Source organism: Chroicocephalus ridibundus, chromosome 8, assembly GCF_963924245.1.
Source record: "Chroicocephalus ridibundus chromosome 8, bChrRid1.1, whole genome shotgun sequence".
NCBI classification, from domain to species: Eukaryota; Metazoa; Chordata; class Aves; order Charadriiformes; family Laridae; genus Chroicocephalus; species Chroicocephalus ridibundus.
Window position 1 is genome coordinate 45,354,123 of NC_086291.1, and position 23,918 is coordinate 45,378,040.

General features: G+C 40.0%; 2 protein-coding genes across 8 annotated transcripts in view; one reads left to right on the plus strand and one right to left on the minus strand.

Moving 5' to 3' along the window:
* Positions 1–239: 239 nt before the first annotated feature.
* Positions 240–11,663, minus strand: TVP23A (trans-golgi network vesicle protein 23 homolog A). Of its 4 annotated transcripts, none has more exons than XM_063345207.1 (7): positions 11,433–11,640; positions 11,268–11,347; positions 6,942–6,978; positions 5,860–5,949; positions 2,844–2,969; positions 1,096–1,222; positions 240–671 (listed from the first exon to the last, which is right to left on the minus strand). In XM_063345207.1, exons 1-7 carry the CDS (start codon positions 11,439–11,441, stop codon positions 610–612), a joined length of 531 nt encoding a protein of 176 aa, XP_063201277.1. In that variant the 5' UTR covers positions 11,442–11,640; the 3' UTR covers positions 240–609. The 4 variants fall into 4 exon arrangements, with proteins under 4 accessions (XP_063201277.1, XP_063201273.1, XP_063201276.1 ...); XM_063345203.1 differs by having other exon boundaries at positions 6,834–6,978; XM_063345205.1 differs by lacking the exon at positions 240–671 and adding an exon at positions 874–1,010 and having other exon boundaries at positions 6,834–6,978; positions 11,433–11,663.
* A 353-nt stretch (positions 11,664–12,016) lies between these two features.
* CIITA (class II major histocompatibility complex transactivator) overlaps positions 12,017–23,918 on the plus strand; it is a 43,624-nt gene continuing 31,722 nt past the window's right edge. For 3 of the 4 annotated variants that reach the window (XM_063345199.1, XM_063345196.1, XM_063345198.1), the window contains exons 1-7: positions 12,017–12,244; positions 14,491–14,627; positions 17,319–17,515; positions 18,143–18,257; positions 21,542–21,618; positions 22,266–22,329; positions 22,553–23,122. In XM_063345199.1, the coding sequence (XP_063201269.1) occupies positions 22,738–23,122 (385 nt within the window). In that variant the 5' untranslated portion in view covers positions 12,017–12,244; positions 14,491–14,627; positions 17,319–17,515; ... (2 more) ...; positions 22,266–22,329; positions 22,553–22,737. The remainder of the gene's footprint in view (positions 12,245–14,490; positions 14,628–17,318; positions 17,516–18,142; positions 18,258–21,541; positions 21,619–22,265; positions 22,330–22,552; positions 23,123–23,918) is intronic. The other variant, XM_063345197.1, reaches the window with a different exon arrangement.

Here is a 23,918-nt window from a genome sequence, read left to right on the forward strand (position 1 = left end):
ACATATTTATTTATACGTAACTGGCTGCTTCACGCACTGGGAACTGCTGTACACACACACACTGTGCATTGTGTGAACCTGCCACATGGCTTTTGTACTTTATTCTACTTGATCCTCAGCCTGAACACTAAAAATTAAACATTTGGTATCTTCAATAACTTAGAGGCTCTTGTGATTGTAATTCCTTTTTTTAGTGAGGAACCAAAGCTTCAAGAAATCAGTACTGTGTAGAAGAGGGAAAGGTTTGATTTTTGTTCATTGTAGCTCCAAAATTAAACAAATTAGCAGTCAGCTGATTACATTCTAATTCGTGGTTAAGATAATCCAACAGTTTCAGGTTAGTTGACAAGATCTTTTCCTAATGAAGGGTGCTCTCTATAAACCATAAGCGTTGGGTTTGTGCCTGTACAACCTGCTTTTTGTTGAAACTTTCAAGTAACAAAGGCTCGAAACCTTTCAGAATCTAAAGACTCAAACACAAATGACGTAAAATCCTTATTGTTTCATGCAGGCATAATTCTAGAAGAGCTTTACTTAAATATCTTCTTACGAAGAACAGCTTTCATAAATCAGTATTTTTACTGCTTGTCCTTTTTGTTCTTTATTTGATTATCTGGTGCCTGTCTTCCCATGTTCTTCAGTGTGGTCTTCTGCTGTTCTCCTTGCCTGTCCTGTGGAGTGAGCAGAGGAAGCGTGGCTGTTAGCGAAACCTGGGATGGCAGCAGCTCTTACAAAAAGCAGGAGAGAGCCAGGTGGAAGCCCGAGGGTTGTAGATCGTTCTCCCAGCTGTGCCCAGGCAGAGGCATTGTAAGGCCTCAGAAGACATCCCTTGGGATTTAACTTAGAGGACATTCTTCATGGGGCTTGGAAGCAGCTGAGTTGTGAAGCTCCCGCAGGCTTCTCAACACTGAGAAAAGTGACACGGGGTATGGCCCCTCCGGGCAAGTTCCGCAAGGGGCTTATTGGAGAATGGAGGTAGCCCCACCAGGAGTCGTTTTAGGAACTAAGACCTGGGAAGACCCAAAACCAAGAGCGTGAGGCAGGTCAGTGCGTGACGCTTCGGGGCTGTAGCTGGCAGAGCAGCTCGGTACTTACTCTTGGGAACATCTGCTGTGACAAAACTTGAAGTTGCTCTCCTGGTGCTTTTGTGTCCCCCTAATTTGCAGTGGATGTAGCCATATAAATTAGCAGTCTGCAGGGAGATCCCGGCTATCACAAGAGCCTGTGGACAAACAACAGTTCAGCTGGGACAAACACACTGCTATATGTAGACTATATGTGTAGAATACATACAACTGTGTGTGTAAGTATACATACTATTTACATATATGCTATAAGAGGAGGATATGCCTTGCAGTAATTAATAACCTTCAAAGAGATCCAATCATGTCAAACTTACCTTTCTACAAAATGCCTTTCTATCAACACGGAGATACGAATTTTTCATCATTCTGTATCTTGAATGACTTCATTACTTTCCTAGAAGCACCTATTCAAAAAAGGGCCTGTTCAACTGATTCCATAATCATTTCACTTTTTTTCAGCTGGGTTTGTATCTGAAGGTTTCACACACGAATACACAGCAAGCCTGCAGGCTTGTTTAGCTGACAAATACCTTATACACAAATAAGATCCTGTAACTTACAGATTTACAAAGAGCAGCGATAGATACAAATCAATATCTATCATTAACAGGCAGTGAAAATAATTGGATACTTTTGTGGTACTATAGGCTTAGCAGTAGGTGGAACCCATCCAATTGACTAATGAAATAACTTTAAAAAAATGTTTTTCTTAGCCGCAGAAAGAGTTTCCTGGAAGGCATCATGTTTTCATCTGTGCAACTGGCCTTTTACAAGCACTGAGCAACTTGCCTCCCGTGCTAGTTAGGGCTCCTTCTCCAACCAGCTCTTAGTTAGCAAACAATCTCTGGTTTTCAAAAATAAAGGTGGAGCTGTGGAGAAAGACTGCTGGTTTAATTTTGCTTGTTTAGCTATGCCACTTTGGGCACTAGAAAGCAGTTAATAATTTGCAATTGATTTATAGCCGTAGCTGAATTTCCTGTTTTGTTTAATAATAAAGTATAATCTTGGCTGTTACTGGTTTTGCAGCTGCACACGCGCAAGATACTTTTTATCTTTTCAAACTGAATTAAGAAGTTGTATGTAGCATGGCTAGGAACTCAACAAAAGAATTCTATGATTATCCAAGCACTTAATGTTTACAGGGGAAAATATGATTTCACAGACAAAAATATCTTAATATAATGCACTACATGGGGAAAATTTCCTCTTGTATTTAGAAAAATGTGTAATGTTTTTCATCATAGAGAAATGGCTTATAAATACAGTAATAACAAAATACACAGTTACGGCTCAATTTATCGAGGTTTTAAGCCTTATGATACTGGTTCTTTCAAAAGGAAATTGTACCAGAGATCTAAAATCCATACTTTTAAAAACAAGTAACATTCAAGTCCCAAGGAGATGTGAAAACCTGAAAACCAGGTGTGGGTTTTGTCCTCTCCTATTAGTTTCCTTTGACAGAAATAAGTTGGGGAAAGTAAGTTGCTATAGTTAAAAAAAAAGTCCGTAATTCCGCCAATCACTTATGGTTCTCAAGTTAGATGAAGGACGTGACATCCGCCAACTTGGCAGAAGTGGGGCTAAAAATTGCTAATCCGTTCCAGAGTGCAGGGAAATCCTCTGGTTTCCTGAAACTGTTGGTGTGACTTTTGTATTGTTGGAAGATTTGGTTTGAAGACCGTTGCAAAACTAACAGATCTGAGTCTCCCCTCTACTGACACTCTGTCAGCCGCAGGTCTGTCAGTACCCCCAACTTACCAGCCATTTCAGCTTCAAGGAGAACAAGGTGCTAAAGAAAAACACTGTCCAAATAACAGGACAGATAATGAGACCGAGCCAGAAGATTCGAGCTTCAGCTTCAGTTGAGGCAGCTCTTGTAGGCACCTAGAAGGAAAATTGTTGAAACTACTAGCCACAAAGATAAATTCCACAATAAATAACAAAGCAGCAGAGGAGGAGGAGGAATGGACAAAATTACTTCTTTACCTAGATTTCCCTTATTATATGCGTGGAAGGAACACTGAGTAAGAAAAGAAGTAGCTCATGCCAAGTTTTCTGCCCGCTGCCCTACTGTACGTGACAGTATTTTCTTTTCAAAATGTTCTGATCACTGTTCACATTTGAATGAGATAATTGTTCCTTTTGTTAATGATAGCTCCCCCTAACACTACAGATTAGTAGTATTTTTAAGTCAAAGTTTTGTTACGCTGACAATTGCTTTTAAACTTCAGAATAGATTCAAACTTGAGCAAGGCCTTCGAGAAGAGTGAAACAGAAACAGTGATACAAGCTGAGCTTTGGTCGAGTACCTCACTGTCCGCACTGCAGACTCCTGACACGTGCCCTGTTCACAAATCAAAAGTATGGGGGAAAAAGTCAGCCCAGTATCAGAAAAGCTATGGCACTGAATGTAGAAACTGCAACGAGCCGTTTGTTGCAAGTGCTAACAAGCAAACTCTAAACGTCCCCCATGGGATTTATCAGTTGGTTCCAGCTCAGACAATGGAATTCTCATAACAGGGTCTGTTTCCATACATTTTCCCAAAAGCATGCACTATCTTAGCTTAATTTAAATCTCGCATGAAGCTTAGTTTTCTATTACATAAACTAATACTTCCATTTTGCTTATGAAGTCCACTGATACTGCATAAATGAAGAATTGTGGCTTTGAAAATGCCTCTTCTGTAATACTAGCGTTGGACACTGTAGTAACTGCTGGCACCTCTCTGAAAGAGGCATCGTTATTCACGGTGCTCTATTTGTGTTCTTCAGGGAGGGCAAAAAAACCTCATACAGCTGCAAAAAACCCTGGTTGCAGATTTCTTCTGTCAGCACAACTCATGTGTCTCCATCTGCACTGCGAGGATCATTGTTAACTCCTAACACTCAGGAGAAGCTAAAGAGAGTTGTTCAGAAGATTCTGACCTTTCACAGGAGACCAGAGTTCATGAGGCAGATAATAGCATCCAACTTGTAAATATGGTTAAGTTACTCTATCTTACCTAAAAAAACCCTGCAAGATGCAATGATTATAAGGCATCTTTAATTTTTCCATGTACCCTCTAAACCAGTGATGTTGCAGAGGTCCAGAGAATAACATTCTATACCTTTATAGTTACAAAAAAAGACAGATGTTCTGAGTCAATAAAAAGGTTTAATCACCTGTATCCCAAATTATTGACAAATGACCCAACAGTGACATTGCGTTAGCACCGACTATTTAGGAGAAAAAAAGTCAATGCACCTGAGAACTCTGCACCTAAAGGACCTAGTTAACCTGATGAGCAAGATTACAAAAGGCTGCAGTCATGCCAAGGAAGGGAGTTGTGATGTTTGAAATGCAAGTGTGAGAATTAATTTTCTTCCAGCAAATCTCAGCAGATGATGGGATTTCAAGGGTGAACTTCTGTTGCATCAGCAGCACGCCTGGAATTAGCTGTTTATTGTTGGTGAGTGACTTGGAATATTTCTAAGCAAATTGACCCATAGAGGAAGAGATCTTAAAAAGTTGCTAGGGGACTGGTGAAGGAGGGGGAACGTCTGACTACAGAAAGTAAGAGACTTGCATGTACTCTAGGGCCTTGCCATGACAAAATATTTCTCGTGGATAAGCCATGGTAAAAATACAATCCACTCTAATGATATGTTCCTTCTTGCGGTACTATCATTTTCACTTTAATCAAGCTATGACTTGCCAGAATTTTTGGAAGGCTTTAGCCCACACAGATGATTCAATGTTGTACTTCTCAGCTAGAATTAACAAACTGTAATAGATGGGCTTGGCTTGCTCATTTTACAGTAATTTTGAGGTCAGGAGGTCCTTCTATGGATGTCATTGCTTTTAAGTGTTAAGAAAACTCTTGCTCACTGTCTTGACTTGACGGAATTCAGAAATTCTGAAGGTCGTCTTGTTTCTTTGCTTTTTATGTAGGATTGCCTACGTTGGCTCTTTAGGTGTCACCTAAATTATGGGAAGAACATTCACGTCTGTTGTCCTCTGCTCTGCAGTTGCCCTGCTGCTGGGCTGCACTCTCTCTGCAGAGGGAGTGGGGCTGCTAGAGGGCACCCTGGCCCCACACATTTGGGGTGTTTTACCATGGGCTCAGCCACCCGGGCTGTGTGCAGCTGTGTGGGCTCCAAAGGGATGTCTAGTGTGCTTCTGCCAGGCCCCTTCCTGAATGGGGCTGTGGAGTGAAAGCAAAAACCTGCAGTCTTGGCTCTGGCAGTGATGCCAAGAGTCATTTTATAGCTTTTTTTTTTGCTCAGGGTATTTGGGGGAGCTCTAGCAGTATCAGAATGCTCTGTGATCTGTGTTCTATTCCCCACTGTATTCCCTGAGCATGAATAAAACATTCATTTTAAAATGCTGATTTTTTGAACTATTCAGCATTGCTTTCAGCACAGACCTTTCCTGAAGAGGATTCTGCACTGGGACTAATTATGGGAAGATGTGTTTATTACAAGATTTTCTCACTAGAAAATAAAATAGAACTACCAAAAATCTTTCATACCTATAGTACCATGGTATGAATATTTATTCTGCTGGCGCATATGATGCCAATGTTGCGGGACCAGTTTGTTCTGAATGCTTCCAGGATGTGACAATCCGGTGTGCTTGCAACTGAATACTTACGTTATCTTCTATAGAAGCTGGATAAAAAGTAACTGTTACAAAGGTGCTCTTTTGTTACTTCTTTATTTGATTTAGCATCAGCTTCGTAAGCTTTCCTGCGGACTCTGTTTGTCCTGTGCCTACTTTTATTAACATACTCACTCGTCTTGCTTCAAACACCCAGTGGCTTTTTCCATCTTCATCAATCTGGTTCCACCAATGCAAACCAACCAAGAGTCTTCCTGTCACATTCTAGTGACAGAAACAATTATTTACATTATTCAGTTGCATAATTCACTTGTCAGACTAACATTCAAAAAAAAAGACAAGCATGTCTGAAAATCTTATTCTTTTATCAAAGAATACAATTAGTTCTAAAAGCTGTGCCAGCCATTAAGGATGGATGAGTTACCACAAATTTAGAGGCCTGTTCTCTTCTAATATGGTAATTAGCACAATAACGTTGATTTAGGTAAGAAATTATAGGATGTAACTTTTATAAGTCAGTTAGTTGTAGAAGCACCCAATAAACAAATTTCTTTAGTAAGAGAGGAGAAATGCAAACAAAGACACTGAAAAAAAAAATGGAATATTAATTATAACCAAGTGTGCTGCATGGAATTGAGCAAACAAATTAAGAAAATATTTCTGCACCTGGATGTATATTAGTTTTCAGTATACTGGGGATGCATCAATGCTTTGCTTCTACAAAACAAAAGCCTTGTTCCACATGTGGAGTCCCCGGGATTCTGGGCTGCACATGACCAGGGCACTGGTGCCCCCAGGCACCTTCTGCAGCCCCTGCAGTGCCGCAGCCTCAGACATCCTTTGGTATCCACTACTGAAAGCCAGTATTACTTTATTTTGTTTTGTTTTTTTTTTAAGAGGGTAAGCATACAAACAAATTACCTATGGCAAGGCAATTTTCTCACCATGTCAGTAGCTCCCATCAGCCACAGAGAACATGGTGATAAACACTAAGATATGCAATTTTCTTCATTAAAATGGGCTAGGTAGTTAATAAATCAACAGATAATATTTTTCTCCCCTTTTTCAGTATACATATTTTCTTTTTTGCTTTATTTAATGGCACATAAAATACTTGCAAAGGTAACTACTATTCAAGGTCATCTTACCTTAACTGACCAAAAGTCAAAGGATAGAAGGAGCAGAATAGTGACAAAACAGGCAACAAAGCTGTTGCTGAACCAGTCACAGAACAAGTAGGTAATAATAGCACTCACTCGGAAAAACAGGTGGAAAAAGGTGGCCAGTGGGTGCCTAGGAAAAAAAAAAAACAACACAGAGCACTTAGGAAGTTATGGGACAGGAAGGAATATTACAGTATTTGCTAACAATGTCATATAACACAACTAGTTCTAGTCTGTAATGGTATTTTGGTTTGTAGCTGCTATTATTTCATATGTTGATGTATATCTTCATTATCAGAGCAATAGTATTTCCAATAGCCAACCTCCAATCTAAAGCTAAAAGATGGAATGTGTCATTCATGTCAAAGATAGAACAAAGTTGGGTCTTTCATTAGTTTCTTTGGTAGTGCATGAAGGAATTTAGTGGTTGTGTTCAACACCGCACCCTAAAATCCTCATTGTTTCATGAAAGAAATCAGCATAGCAAGGCACAAAAGAATTGAGACAGGCCTGATGCCTTTCACAACTCTTTTGAAAAGAACAGGACCTCTGAAAATAAAAAAAAAATTTAAAAAAAACCAACCAAACGCAACCAAATATAACTCTTGGGTATAAGACAAAACAAACCTTCATATGTAACGTCTGAAACCAAACACTTCCTTTTACAGAGGGAGTATGATTTGGGAATCTAGCAGTTCTTATGAATAAATGTTCATTAATTTCACTGGATATTTGTGAGCTGAATGAATAAAACTTGTTTTCTGAATAATTTTTTTTTTTAGGTCAGTGATTGTCTCATTAAGCTCCTCTACCTCTATAAATAATTAACAGTAGTATGGACTAGGTCATAATTAACTATTCAACTATTAAATTTGTTATTCTACGATTGTGTATAACAAAATGTACATATAATATATACGCAATTATAACTGTGTATTACAAGGTTACCCTATAATTAGATTTAAATTATAATGGTTATATCTTTATTGTAATATTATTAGTCTATAGCTGTTTAACTGTTCTAGTAATTACGTGTTCTATAATGGCAGTATTGTGCTTGTAGTACTACACACATGTGACCAGAGAAGCAAGAATGATGCACAGCTGTGGCTTATATTTACTCCTGATCCTACTCATGCTAACCTCAAACTTTCCAAAAGCTACTCCTGACTTAAAATTAAACATGTGACATTTTAAGTGAAAGGAGCTTTTTCTGCCACAAGCAGACAGGTGGGTGGGCGAAGCAGAGGGAATATTGTGAACTGTCAAAAAGATAGTGTCTTGCTACTTCAAGTCTTGATCTCTTTCAAGAAGACATAAGAGTTCACTTGCGTAAATCGTGTCTTGTATTGATACAAGCTATTTGTAGATCGCAACCCTAAAGCGCATCAGGGTGGACTGGGCTTTTATAACTATATTGGTGCTTCAAATGTGAAAGTAACTTTGGAGAAGTAGTGTTTCATTTTGGAAGTCAGATGATGTATTACTGTGCGGATGCTGAATCTGTTCCAACATCAAACTTTGAAGGGTGTTTACTAAAAAAACAGTGCATGAGCAAGGGGCTCAAATTTATCATGGCATGAAACGCTTCATTGAGACTATGGACTAGCAGTCCTCTCACAAGGATCTGGCTAGTCAAGCCAAAGACTCCGGCTTGCAGGTTCTCATCCCGGGGGAGGAATATGGAGATATATCAAAACTTGCACCTCATTCTTTGGACAACTCTCTCAATCTCAGAAAATATCCACCTTTAAAAAAAATGAATAATCCTGAAACTAATGGAATCCAGTAAATAAACTGTTTGCTTCCTCATTTAACAGAACAAATGTATTTTCTTAATTCACAGCCACCAGATGAAATTTGTAACTCCTATCATATAAGAAGAGATTTTTTTTTTTAACAAGCAGATAATCCCAGATAGGTAAAATTGTCTTTTAAAACTTGAAGCTAAACCATCTGTGTCCTTTTGAAACAAAAAAACTGTACAGCTTTTAAGTTAATGCATTTATATTGAATTCAATTGTACTTTATAATTTTTTTTAAAAGCTAATTTCCATAAATATGATGGCATTAAGAAATCATTGTATAAACTAACATGATTTCTTTAATTGTATAGGCTTTAAAACATAACTGCTCGGCATACATTTGCTTCTGAAAGCATGGCAACCCACTTGCTTGGACTTCTAGTTATCTTGTTGCATCCTAACATCTGTACAGTGTAGAACTGAAGCATTGAGACTAAATGATTCCCGTTTATCTTGTTACAGTAACCTCTGTTCAGTTTGCAAGCATGATGCCTATTAGGATAGGAATGAGCTCTTATGAATTTAGTTGCATCCCATATTAAGGAATCAAATGGGGTCAACCCTAAGGAATACCGCTGAACCACAGGAGAATTGCTCCCCGTACCTGCTTGAAGTGCCATGGCAGCATTCTATAAGCTGCTTTCTATACCTCTGTCTGGTACTTCAAATATATCTAGGCAAAATTTGAGCAAACGGGCTTTCTGACTTGATCATCCAGGCTTTCTGACTTGATCATCTTGTGTTACCTGGCTGATTTGAAAAAGAAGCAATCATATGCTCCTAACTGTTCCAGATCAAATGTTCTGATACTGCAACGAACAGCAAAGATGACGTATGTCACCTTTGTCCTAACCTCCTTATGAAAGTAGACACTTACTAAATCACTATCCACATTCCTTTTGTTTTTAAGGAGCACTTGCATTTACCTTGGAGAATAAGCTACAGCAAGTTGTGCTTTTGTTATGCAAATTCCAACCAAGTTCAAGATATATGAACTTGGGATAAAGTTAAATAAAGAAAAATGATTGGAACATCTTGTTGATCTCTTTAAGACAAAAAAATTTTGCAGCACATGGCCATGTTCCAAGCTTGTTTGCACAAGATTCTTTAGAAATATAAAAACAGACTTCTGTGAGAACAATGTAAGGAGTTTCATTTCTGTATTCTATAGAAGAAAATTTTTCAGTTTGAGATTATCTTTTAGTATTGTCACAACGAGGGCAAATAAAAAAAAAAAGTATCTAATGAAATATGTATCCACACAAAGTGGATCAATTAATAGTACGGTTCACTGATACTTTGCCTGTCTATTTTTATTCGGCAGCGTGAACAAGTAGGAACAGATCTCTAGAGTGAAGTAACTGGTGCCATGGACCTGCTACAAACATTTCAGGGTGGTTTCACTTCATGCTAACGCTAGCCTGGTCCCGACAACTGAATCTGTGGCTTGCATGCTCAAGACACGCTCATAAACTGTATTTCCCAGTTTAGTGTAATCCTTTAGACTGCGGTCTCCAAGACTGCACCAAAATATAAGCCTTCATTTAAGCTGTGTGCTGCTGCTAAAGCTCAGAAACAAAGCCACTCTGGGAATGCTAATCTTGTGTTGCGGCTGCTTATCATGTAGTTGCAAAGTCAGATGCACTGGAAGGGCAGAAATGCTTCACCAGACACTAGTAAAACAGAGTAATTATATTGTAAAGTTATGTAATTGCTTGTTTGCACATCTCAGATAACGTTCATGTTATGCTTAACATCTCTTATTTTCCTTTTTTTATGCCTACAAGATATACTAATATTGTAATAGACCAGAGTAAACTGGGGCAAGGTGAAAGGGAAGTAAAGCAATAAAAATCAAAGCTGATTACACACATTATTGGCAAGTGCATGCATATGTATAACTCCTTTTGACATAAAACTTTTCCCTTGACAGCCTTTGATGGGAGATTCTTCAAAAAAACCCCTGATGGCACAGTGGCTCTGGGACGTCGGTGTGGACAGAGCTGCTGAGTGACACCCCCGGTAACACCGCGGTAGACTGCTTCACCTGACAGATGGATCGATGGGATGGCTTTTCTCAGATAACAGCTACAAGGATAAGATATCCTATATTCCACGTATATTTCTGACCACATCCCGTGCTAGGAAAACACTATGGTTTTATTGCAAATAACTTGCTGTTTCCCTTCAGCTGGGCGCGAGGCCAGAGCTCTCTGCTGCACAGCCCGTTCTCTGGAAGATGACCGCTCTCTCCAGCTCTAACAATACTGTTTAGTTGGGGTGTTTTGGGGTGGGCGCTTTTTTTTTTTTTTTTTGTGATATGTTGGCTTTGGGTATGTAAAACTCCTGTTTCCAGCGGCAGGTCGGCGCCGGGCGGGCTGCGGCCGGCAGGGCCTGCCCGGCTCCCCGGCCTCCCGGGAAGCCCGTTCCAGCGATCGACCGCCCTCCCTGTAAAAAACGGGCATTAGGTGCTTAGATGAAGCTTGTTGTATTTCATCGCGTCAGTCCAACTGGAGCGCTAGGGGCTGCCCCGGCTCGGTACCTCAGGCGGGTACCGCCAGGCTGAGGCCCCCGCGGCGGGGCTGGGCCCGCTCGGCCCCCCCCGCCCCGTTACCTGATCTTTGCTTTCCGCAGCGCCAGCTCCTCCTCGCTGCCGAAGTCCAGGGACACATCCTCGGTGTCGTCCACCAGTGCCTGCGGCAGGGAGCCATCCCGTCAGCGGGGAGGGACCGGGGGAGCCGCCCCGCCGCCTCCCGCCCCGCACCGCCGGCGCCTCTACCTGCTTCATCCTCCGCCTCGGCCGGCCGGCCCGGCCCCGCAGCCCCGTTGCCAGGCGCGATGGTTGCCAGGGCCCGGGAGGTGTTTCAAGGAAAAGTGTCCGGGCTGCCGCCTGCCCGGGGCCGGCCGGCGGCGGGGCGGGAGCGCGGGGATGCCCCTCGCCCGGGGGCCGCGCCTCGGAGCTGGGCCGCCCCGGTTAAGCCGGCGCTGGGCCCGACGGGGGGCCCGGCCGTCTGCCCTGCGTCCGTGTGGCTGAGGTGCCTTCAGCTGCCGCCCTCCTCCCCACCACCTCCAGGCTCTCAGCCTCAGCCCAGGCCAGGGCGGCCCGACGGGCCTTGTCAGGGGGCCGCGCTTGGGGCCTGAGGAGCCGGAGCCTGCCTCCAGCCTCTCAGGGTGTCCGCTCCGCGGGAGAGGGCTGCTTGCTCGCCAGTGCACCCACCTGGACAGGGCTTCTTAGGCCTCCTGCTGATGATAAACCCCAAAAGGAAAAAGTAGCGGAGAGAAAGGTGAACGTACCTGTACGTGTATGATAGACCCCCATCTGAGGACAGCATCAGGCTCCAGCAGTCTGTTGTCCTGTCAGTGATGGGCCAATGTCCCCCACCTCGCAGCGGCCCTGCACCGCTGTCACAATATGGCTTTTGAGGGGCAATCCAGTACAACAATAATACTGCAGATGTACTAATAGTGTAATATGGGTAACAGCCCTTTAGTTAAAGATTTCTCCTGTTTTTACTCAAATTGCAGATGTATTATGCAGCAGAGTTAAGGACATAGGAAAGTGAAATGAGACAACGGAGCTTCAGGATATGGGTAAGAAATCAAATTTGGTCAACCCAACGAAGGCAAAGCAGATAAGATGTTGCTAAGGAAGAAGAGACCTTGGGAAATCAAAGAAAACAAGTGTGTTGTATCATTCTGTAGATAGGAAAAAGACACTGGGGCATTCCATTAAAACTGCAAGGTTGCTGGTGGTTACAAAGTGTTGAAAATAAAAAGTATGTGTTCTTTAGGTGAACTTTGCACATTATACTGCGAAAACCACACCTCCAAATCTTGAGCTATGTGCCTCCTAGATGAGAACCCTACTCTCTGAGCACGCATAGTGATTTATGAATGCACTATATCTTTAATTCGAAACAAGAATACAAGTAGCCAGTAGGAGCCTATTGTGAAATCATGAGCTGCCAATGATAAGTATAGTATGCCAATTAGTCAATTTTTGTAAAATGTAAAAGCTTTCAATGTGTGTGCTAAGGTGTGCTAGCTTTGTGGCTTTTCCACCTAGCACCCATCTTGCACAGACATGAAATAAATATCTTGACTCTGTGTGCGTCAGCTCCTTGTGTGCTGGGTAAAGAACCCAGATTCGGGACAACAGTTTCACAATAATGAGGGGAAATAGTCCAGTCAGCTAGGTATGAAGTGGAGGATCACGGAAGATCTGATAAATCACAGTCATTTGTAGATCAGACTAGCTACTAGCATTAAATAAGCCTGCAAAATAATAACTTCCTAGTCTTTTCTAAAACATCTAACTAAACCAGAACATTGAATAAATACAGAAGTTACTATGGCAAACACTTCAAAAACATTAATTGGAAAGTAGCTTTGTGCAAGACCAGTTATTAGAGCAAGACAATATCTAATGAATCAGAAAAACTGGTAAAAGTGATCTTAGTAGGATTTGTAATTGTAGAGCGTGAAAGGTGTATTTTATGACTAATGATGTTAATATTGTGGTAGTCATATTTTGGCTTTGGTAGTGACAAAACAGCACTTTATAGAATGTCAGTCAGTACAGCAGACTAGCACTAAAAAACTGAATAGGCAGTCTGTAATTTGATGGGATGGCTCATGATAGTTTACAATATTAAAATAGTTAAATAGGCTTTCACTCACAAAGACAACATAAACTCTTTGAGAGCTATCATGAGTTACAATTATGAAATAATTATGTGCATACCTGAAGCTGACCTCTACTTCATTTACTGTATCAACATGCACTTCTGCTTACGAGCAACACATTTACAATAACTCAAATAGAACAGGCTTCTGACTCAGAAGCATTTTTGTTCTAAGGCACCAGAAGATAACTGTGTGCCACGTTTCTCATCAGACAAAACAGTACTTGCTTCTACAGGAGAAGTGAGAATTGGCCTGTTAACAGCATTAGGTATCTGATTTAGTACTCTGGTGCTGCTAACTGATTTCATTAGAGATGAAATTATGTAACTAAAAAAGAAACACAACCTGTGTTTTGTTTTTTAATTTTAAAACAGATAAAAGTTTCTTTAATTTTCCTCTCTTTCCAGTGCTCACCTCCACTAATTCACGGTAGAGATTATCTGTTTTCCTAACAAAATCTATTAGATAATCCCACAGAAGACTATCACTATACTATGCGAATGCTTTGAGTAACGCTCTCTAAAAAGCTATGTCAAATTATGTTGTGTGATTATTCAAGGTATTGTATGAGTTATCATTTTCTTTTAGAGCAAATTAGGGGCTAGAAAGAATCCTTGGTCACAAGGTCACAAAAGGAACCATTGGTCAAACAAGAATTTCTTCATTTTGTGATTCTTAGAAAAGCATTCTTCCCTGTTTTAAAATAAATACATCCAAGCAAAACCTCAGAACTTTCCAATGTTTTCTAGGGTTTCACAGAACAAACTGTCCTATTTTCAACATTTTTTCAGTGTTGTGATTTAACTACAAATTATTTGAACGTTGGAAAGATTGGCAACACCTTAAAGGTGATGTAAGGCCTCAAATACTGCTTCAACAGCACAAAACTGAAAGATAGTTACAGTGAATTTATGAGTTTTGGTTTGGTTTTCAGGTTTGTACACAAGAAAACCTTGACCGTTTATGAAATGTATTAAGATTTCATTTAATTGCTGACCGAAACATATAGCATAAAACAGTTCAAAACTGTAAAATTTGCTGCTGTGCAGTTGCTGCAGTAATGGCCTTTCTATCATAGAGGACTATCAGTGCCAAGGCTTGGTACAAATAACTGAGAAATCTCTCTTGCTGTCTGTTTCAACAATAAATAGAATCTCCTCTATGACGAATATGGTGTTTCATTCACGCGATTAACATGAAGTCAGCTGATTTCTCTCTTTCTTTGGACCGTTGCCCAGAATCTTGCACTGACACAATACCAGAGACTTCCACTGTAAACTGGACAAAGGTATGTTGAATAACTTGGCAGTTGTTGCTCTGGTTTAAATTCAGTTTTCAGTTAAATACTCTCTTCCTCTGAATATTGGAAAATATTGTTAATCCAAGAATAACTCTTACCTCTCTCACATTAGACATGCTTACAGGGTTTCTTGGAGGTTCAGGGAAATGTTTAAATTTTGAGGAGATAGGCCAGATTAGAGAAGGTATTAAATACATAACTTTCTTAGACTGTCACCTAATTAATTTGTAAAAGATGATTTCCTGTTTTGGCCCAGAACCAATTTCTGTGGAATTGTTGTAATTGGCATACCTGAATTGTTGTAATTGGCAGCTCTGTATTAACAGCTGAGAAGCCATAGCATTTACTGGACAGATCAGGATAGTGTCTTTTAGTTGGGTGATATGTAGCAATACACTCTTAGAAGAGATCAGGTTCTGACATCAGGAAGAAACGGGTAACCAAAAGATATGTCAAAGCGGAAGAGGTCTGGGCCCTAAATATAAATGGAGATTTAAAAAAAAAAAAAAAAAAGCCAAACAAAAACCCAAACAACAAACAAACTGAATGAAGGAAACGATCAATACAGCCTCATATCTAAAAAGATGAAAAAATTTTGAGTACCTCAAGAGGAGTATAAATACCCATTATTGCACAGTAACTGGTTTTGATTCTAAAAAGTGCAGTAGCGTCTGCATTCCTTTCAATTAGGAAAAAATCAAGAAAACATTACATATTTTTATTAAATAGCTTATTTTCTCCTCTGCATTTTCTGTATGGCTTTAGGCCTTATTTAAGTCATGCTGTAGGAATCTGTACTGTGGTTACCTGGGAGACAAAATGCTCTGCAATTATTGAGTTTATTTCAGTATCTTTTTCTGTTGAGACTATGCAGTAGTCACTTAGAAACGGCCAAAACAAAGGCAGACCAAAGCAAAGTCATCAGCTTTCTTCCAGCTTGGGGTGCATTGCTTCCCAACGCTTGGATGCACACTTCTTAGTGTGCTTAGCTTTATATATCTTTTGATATGTTCAAAGCTTCAGTCATTCGTAGCTGCAGTTCTTGGTACTTGTTACTTCTGCAAATCATCTCTTATTACTCAGTTTGGGAACTCCAAAAATAAGGAACTTGGGCTGTTTGGACACCTGTCAAAAGTTTGGTTTAAGTGACTTAATAGATCCACTGCAGTGAGCTGGGATAGGATCCATTTCCCAGAGTGCCAGTCTTCTGATTTCACCAGAAGAGGTGCTTGGGGTCCCTTCTCTCCTTTGCTATATGAATTTAAAAGGCCTATATACACTCACACAAGTATCCAATAGCTTTCCTGACTTAAGACAGTCCTCTATGGGCTTGCTGGGGGAGGCGGGGGGGAAGTAATCTAAACCTATTAGATAAACAACCCTAAGGGTTATCAAACAGTTGAGAAGCTTAGTGCAACAAGAGATTAATATGAAAAATTGAGTACTGTTACTTCTACTGTTTTCTCTGGAAAAATAAAAGTCAAAGTTGTTTATAAAATTGTAAATTGCTTATTCCCTAGCTGTGCTTTTTTTGGTGTTTGTTTTGTTCTGGTGTTGGGTTTTGGTTTTTTTTGCTAGTAATATCTACATAGGCTTGTTCAGATCCCTAAGGTGCTTGCTGGACAATTCTTCAACCACTACTTTCACTAGCAATGTCTACTTCATCTTTTGTTGTGGAGGCTGTGGTTAAGCAGCTCTATTTACTGGCATTTGTTGGTTTTGCTTATTCTAAACTGGTGTCAAAGGGGTGGTAAAGGCAATAACTTTCTCAGAAAAAAGTAGAATATAGAGAAAACACAAAAAAGAGAAGTAAGAAAGGGTTCCTAATCTGGTGATGCAATGACGTGAGAAACCTGTACCTACAGTTCTTAATTCTTTTGACCTGCAGATTTTTGTGAAGCAGACTGTGGTCCCTACTTCTACAGCATGCTTGTTTAACAGTATCTTTCCTTGATTTGTTAATATGTTTTTTCTAGTTCACTGAATAGCTTTAACTCCTTAAAATTCCTTGTACTCAGTTACAGAGAAGGGATGTCCGAGGAATTAAAATTCACAAAATCCATACTGTTTCTGTAGGCCTGAATCATACAAAGAGTAGAGGTGCTCGGGATTGGTCTTTAGGTAGCTGGATCCCCCATATGAGCCACAGAACATGAAGTGCCTTGGAGTGGGATCTGGCAGATTAACTGCATGTTCTTTACAAGATATACCAGATGCTACCGACGATAACTCGCTCTGTGAGCAATACACAGCTCTTGAGCCTCTCCTGGAGTTAGGACCCCAACCTCTTTTGGCAAAACCAAAAGCAAGGTTCATGTCAGTGGCCTAAGAGCCCCTTTTACAGTGGAGTCTGTGCTCAGGAAGAGACCACAATTTCCTCTGCTGCCTGAAAGGTGATAGCCTCAGCCTCTCAGCTTAGAAGAGGAGGAAGCTCTGGGCTGTAGTAGAGGCCTCCACAGCTGTTCCTGTGAAAGCTGTTCTGCCTGACTCCCCAACTGGGGGGTGAAGCATTTGTTTCTCCTGTGAATGGGCCTGAATTCACGATCCACACGTCTTTAAAAACTATGAATAATCATCAATAAAAAAATACCGAAATAAACCTTCGAAGAAGGGCAAGGGCCCAAACCCGTTTGTTTTTCAGAGAATGCACTAAACGTTTGGCTTTCATCCTTCATGCAGGGTAGAGCAGCTTCAGCAGAAGAGTTTGAGAGTTCCCCTTCCCCGTGGCAGAGCAGTCCAGAGACCGCACTGCCGGACTGCGGAAACATGGACCTAAAGCTCCTGGAAAAAAAAGGCAGTGTGACTGTGTTTATGATACCACATTCACTGTCTGCAGTTACAAGAATAATAGCACAGCTACTGAAATGAAAGTTGTGGTAAGTGCTGGTTTATTCATGTGACTAAAGGTAGAGCTACTGTGTCTGATGTGGATTTTAGTATTTTTTTTGTGTCTGGTATGTGTTTTAGTTGACAAAAATCAGAAATGCTTTAGGGAAGCCCCTAAAATACATGGTTTCTTCAACTGTCAGTGTAGTATTTTTGCCCAGTTTTCTTGCCTCTATCATTCTGAAACTCGACACAAGCTGTGATTTTGCAAACATCCTTTTCCTTGTTGGTTTGGGTTTGCATTTGTATTCTGTTTCCCGTTCTTGCTTAATTTTATTTCAGTGTAATGAGAATTACAGGGTTTTTTGTCACATGCTCCAATGCACCAGTATCCATAGGGTTTTTTGTCACACTCTCCAATGTACCAGTGTACTGGACTAGGTATATGAAGTCCAGTGGTGGTGACAGAAAGGCTAGGAATTGCATTGCTCTTCTCACTTTTCTCCTCTCCGCTCCGCTGTATAACAAGTCCTTCTGTTAACAAGATGAATACTGTTGTGCACTGCCTGTCCCAAAACTGCTGCTAAGACATCTGTGCATTTCTGATACTTACAGACCTCTTGAAAACCAAGGGAAGAAATAAGATCCTTTCTCAGTGTCTTTTCCTCCGTCCGTAGGCCAGGCAGCAGCTGGGTGTTGGTGCAGGTCCTGGTGCTCATGGGGTGCTTGCAGAGCACACAGCTGCAGCCAACTGCTAGTGAAAACACTTCACGCTCCATCCTTGGCCTCCTGGTAAAATACCTTGTGCTAGTAAAATAGTATAATAAGAGAACAGCATGCTTATAAATCCACAGTGCTTTAGCAAAATATTGATAAAACAGCAATATTTTGTTAATTTTCATTTTTTTTCAGTACTTTTTTCTCTGGGAAGTTCCAGCACGTACCATAGCACAATCATTCTAATGCCAGTGCAAGTTATGAATCACTGGGATTCAGGTGAAGAAGAAAGTGGTGGAATTCATAGTTTAAATGTGGGCCTATAACACAAAGATAGTTTAGAAAATATTTGATTCCTTGCTGTTGAAAACAGCATCACGGCTTTGTCTTCATATAGCTACCTAATTCTCTACAGAGCACTTTGTGGTAGCTGTGTCCTCTTGGCACAACAATGAATCTGGACTGCACAAGGTAGGCTGGCAAACTGATGTTTTTATGTTGTTACTATTATTTATGTTACTAAGCTAAAAATGCAAGGATTATGAGTTTTTAAATTCTAATATTTTAAAGAAGCAAAAGAATCCCATTGAATGTTTATGGCAGACCAGCAGCAAACCTGGATATCCCATCCTAATAAAAGTAGAAACCGAGGTCATTTCTGCTGGAATGCTTTTTGAAGTTAGTTTATCAGGATTTTGCAAAGCAGCTGTCTAAATAGGTCTTTCATTCAGCCTGCTTTGCTCTGTCAGTCTTCTGTCTTGTTGTCCAAAGTTCCATGAGATTCTGAATGACCGCAAATATTTGAGGCCCTAATCTTTCTTCACACCTACTAGATGGGAAATTCCCAACCTTTTAAGTTCCTAACCTCACTTGAGAAAATGATGTTCTGGGGAAGCTGCCAGGATGACCAGCAGCGTTGTAGCGCATTACCTTGGACTCTGTGCTGTGTCTCACCTGCAGTGCTGCGCTACTGAGGCTCATCATAGTATTTGGGAAGCAATGTGTAGGTATGGAAGGATGCTGAAGGACTTTTATGCATTAATGGAACCACAGCTAGTTTCTGAGGTGAGGAAGGAGGGAAAAGATTTGATCAGACAGTTTTAAAAACAAGCTCTGGGGGAAAAAAGCAAAACTCCGCAATATAAAAGACAGACCTTTTATGCTCAAAACACCTTCCATAATATCACATCTTTACTTTCCTACAGGAAGTCATTTTCATAATAGACGTAAGATATTTTGCATTAAGAGCTGTAAACCTTGGCAGAATTACTTAGGAAATCCTGCATGAGTGCGTATGCACAACAAAAGATACAACGTTGGTAACCAAAGTCTCCATTCTAAGATTTACCTGAAGTAAGTTCCCAGAGTCCAGCTTTGCAAAATATAATAAAGTTAGGGGTAGGCTGGTAATTAGATACTCACTGAGGGCAGCATTCTCTAATGCTCATGGACATTGCTGCAAAGTCCTTATTAATTTCAGTAGAGAGTGTGTTATGAACGAACTGTGCTTCCTTGAGAATTCCTTTCATGTTGTCTGAGCTGTTGGCTCTATCTTCGAGCTCTGGTTTCCCAGTTAGCTGGTGTCTTTGGCCTCTCTAGACATAAATTGGATTCAATACCAGAATTTCTGTTTGGGATTCCTTCTATCAAGGCTGAATAGCTTTGACATGCTGCTGGTTGAGCAATTTTTCACAGAAAGTCTATTTAACAAGTTTCCCTACTTTCTGATTGCAATGACTCAAGCCTGTATAATATAGGCATCAGCATTTCATTACTTTGCTTCACAGATGAATGTATGTATTTAACTGCACAACTTCCCTTCCTGTTCTAAGGATTCTCTTTAACTGGCACAAAGCTTATCTATGTCAGAGTGATGTTTTATAGCAGCTGTCTGTTTTTAAGGATTATCATGGTAGTCTTCCTGTCAAAGTCCAAAGGAAAAGACATGCCTTAACTATAAAAAGTGCTAACCAATAACAACATAATAAGTATCAAATAATAAAAATGTACAGCCTGACTTAGTTCTCTTTTTCACACACATTGTTTGTGCTATGATACATTTTAAAGAGGAAAGTTAGTTAAAAAGGAGAACTCATGCTTTTGATTTCTCTGCATTGAGAGGAAGTATCACTTCTAAGTAAATATGATGCTGCCCAAAGTCTACAGCTAATTTTGAAATCCAAATAATCTTAGTAAAATCTTAGCGATTCATTTCACCGTTTTTCCTACAGCGAAAGCAGCTGAAGGTGTACTGATGTAGGCCGGGTTATGTCCTTCAGTACCTGGCATCTGGGTATGTCACGAGCCTTAGCAGATTTTATCTAGTGTCAAGATAATACGAAATATTTTTTTTAATTTATACAAATGCAAAAACAAAAGCAGAAATAGAAATCACATTTGATTATTTTATCGAAATTGCAAATTAGGACTGTAGCAGCACTAGAACTTGAATTAAGTTTTCAAAGCTTAAGCCACTGTAGTCCCCTTTCCCTTATTTTGGCCTTAGCTACGAGATAATCAGTTTTGAGGTCAAAGGCAGAGTACTTCTAGCACAGTATTTCTTGCTATGTTTGCCTATAGCCCAGCAAGAGCTGGGGACAACTGTATAGAAAACACACTTCCTCCCAGATGATGATCTTGAGATCTTTTTGGAAAACTCCTCAGGAATTCTTAAAATATGTGGGAAGAATAAGACAGGAGTCAACTTGAAATCTTTATATGTTAACACCTACGCAAAGGCAATCCTACTTTTGATCTGTGTTAAATATAGACATAACGGAAGAAAAAATATTGTATCTGAGTTGAAAAGCCTGTAATCTCCTATTCATGGTGAACTTTGCCTGGGCACATCTGCAGATGGAAACTGGTTAAGGTGTGAAGCGCTTGAAGAAAATCTGCTTTTCTCTTGCTTAAGTGGCAATCATGATGACATATCACAAGGTATTTGCTCACTTGCTTGTCTGCTTCTGAAGGGAACTATCCTGTGGAGGGGAGTCCTTTGCCCACAAAAAGAAATCCACCTTTCCCACACTATTATATCCCCTCACAGTCAAACAGACTTACACCCTGGAGCACTGAGGAAGGCTTTCTGTATCTGGCTTTTCCAGAGGTAAGGTGCAGCAGGTCAATGAGTTGCAGAGACTGGCTGAGGATTACAGTTTAAATTGAGTTTCTTCTTTTATTACACAGCTTCTCATGTGACTTGAACTCTCCACCTTCCATCAAGAAGGAGACTTCTTAGTCAGGATAACTGCTGTCTACAGGGGCCTTGAATGTGACTAATGATGCTAAGAAATGTTTCTGAAAACCTCCAAAAATAATAGCCAAATAATGGAGACAATACTTTTTTTTTTTTTAAGTCTGTTGCACCCATTCAAGAGGACAGTGATTGCAGAAGAACCCGAGATTTGAGACTGTCTCTCTTCCCCAAGCCATGGTAAACTCATTCAGATTTGCAGTGATAGCAAGCAGTTCCCAACTTTCTGCAAGACAAACCCCTAGCTGCCTTTAGCATGTGTTCTGCTCCACAATATGGTAAAGTACAAGTGAAGGCATCTTATTCAGTGCACTTTTATTTTGATAAAATGATGGGAAACAGTCCTTTTCACGTACTAGCCCAGGAACAATGCTACTTTGAATGAGTTGGCATTTATTCCTACTCATACTTCAACAAAACGAATGTTTTCTCTTTTGTTTTGAATCAATGTAGGCAACAACTTTAAAGGAAAATATGTTTAAAAGACAAATTCTGACTGAGATAATATGCATGAAAGATCCAAGGTATTTACTTTTCCATAAGGAAAATAAATTAATCTGCTTTTCTCAGTTGCCATTTATATAGTTAGAGTAAAACTTGTTACCCATCTGCACTGCAAGTCAAAATCATACTACTGGATAATGAGATAGCTTATTTTTCCAGCGTTTCGCATGCACTTCCTGATATTGAACATAAACATCAGAAAGAGCATAAAATTCTTGGTATTCTACAAAGATATGTTGGATCTTAACCAGAGTTTGCAGTAGTGTACTTAAAAGATTTATTAAGATTTATCAAGTTCTTCTTGGTGCCTTATTTCTTACTAGGTGGAATTATTGCTTCACTTTCAAATGTGTCCAGTGCTGAAAAGAAGTCATGGCAATATTCAAGGTAGTAAAACCTAGCAGCAAATAAATGTATTCATAACCTAATCTCTAATCTTACATTGGAGTCTCCAAGTTTTAAACTTATCCCTCTTGCAGAGGATGTGTTTTGTGCTGAAGCTTTTGGTACTGTTCTGATTCAGCAATGACTTGGCCAGGAGGCAAAGGTCCACCTATAGCAATCCTTCTTTAATGGGACAAATATTTTTTTTTTTTAATTACTTTTTCAGGTTACCGTTTTGCTGATTGGAAAACTGTGTTTTATGAATGCTTGGAAGAATTGTGCTGTTGTGTCATTTCATCAAGAAGTTATTTGTTGCTGGAAATGTTATTTAAAGGCTTAATCGAATGAGGAAATACCTCTGCTATTGCAGGCCAAAGTCTCTTAACTTTTTTTTTTCACTTCATCTTTTTGATGCTGACTGAGTGGATTTTTTTAATTCTATTGAAACAGTTCAGATTTTGCTCAGACCTCCTTCAAACGTCTTCAGATGCAGGTATGAATCTCTTTAAGGAGATCTTACCTAGAGTAAGGAATATTCTTTCAACTGCTACAGCTTCTGATGACCGCGCATTGCTTAACCTCATGTTGAAGGAAGATGTGATATCCAAGGAGTACCATCAAGCCTTGCTCCATGAAAAAGACAGAGAGGACCTTGCAAGGAAGATATCTCTGACCTTTATGGAAAAATGGGACCTGTACTTGAACACTTTGGTTCCCCTCTGTTGTTTAAACCTCTGTGGCAGTAAGCCTCAAAACATGACAGATAATGAGCCAACAGGAAGCAAGTACATTTCTGGTAAATCAGCTTTTTTTTTTTTTTTTTTTCTTTTTTGCTTTGTTAAAGATTTACTTTTGTTTATTGCATTTTGAGATTGAATCGTGATATAGTGCAAAGTACATCAGTGGAGAGCAGGTGGGGAAAGAGAAGAGAGCAGAATGTAATGCAAGAGCAGCTAAAAAGAGATGATTATTCAGAGTAGCTACTGGATACCCATTTTCATAGCCAGGCCACAATAAAATTTGTTCTTTGCTACCTTTTGCAGAACCAGTAATGCAAAGTAGATAAAGAGACCACGATAAGGTCAGTTTTTCTGAACAGACATACCAACCGTTCATAGTCTGAGTAGCATTTGTTCCTGGCATATGCTGGCAATTTATGTAGGGAAATCTCCTATCTTTTTAAATCAAATATGGGAGGAATGCTCTCCACTTTTAAATTCCAGATGTCTATAAGCAACAAAATTACACTGCCTACAAGAGACTGCTGCAGATTTAAGGAGAGGAGAGGAGATACTTCATGACTTATGAGGCTGGATTCAGGAGTTCTGAGGTTTTTAGTGGGCAGCAGGAGAGACAGAAATCCAGACACCTTATTATCCTGAGGCAGTAAACTCACTTTTTAGTCTTACCTACCAGAGGATTACTGTATATGTTGGAGAACAGGGATAGCTCTGGGACAATCCTAACATTGTCCATCCTATGTAAAATGACAGAACCCCATCTTAAATTATAGCATTCAGAATTACTTTTAGATAACCAAGCAACCGTAAAAGGAGAGTAAAAGAATACTTAGTAGAATATTGGGGTAGTCC

Coding starts and splice junctions, on each gene's coding strand:
- TVP23A (XM_063345203.1), bottom strand. Junction 1,223..2,843: donor CCTTGAAGCTGAAATGGCTG/GTAAGTTGGGGG, acceptor GTTTGTCCACAG/GCTCTTGTGATAGCCGGGAT. Junction 672..1,095: donor CACAGCAGATGTTCCCAAGA/GTAAGTACCGAG, acceptor CTCACTCCACAG/GACAGGCAAGGAGAACAGCA.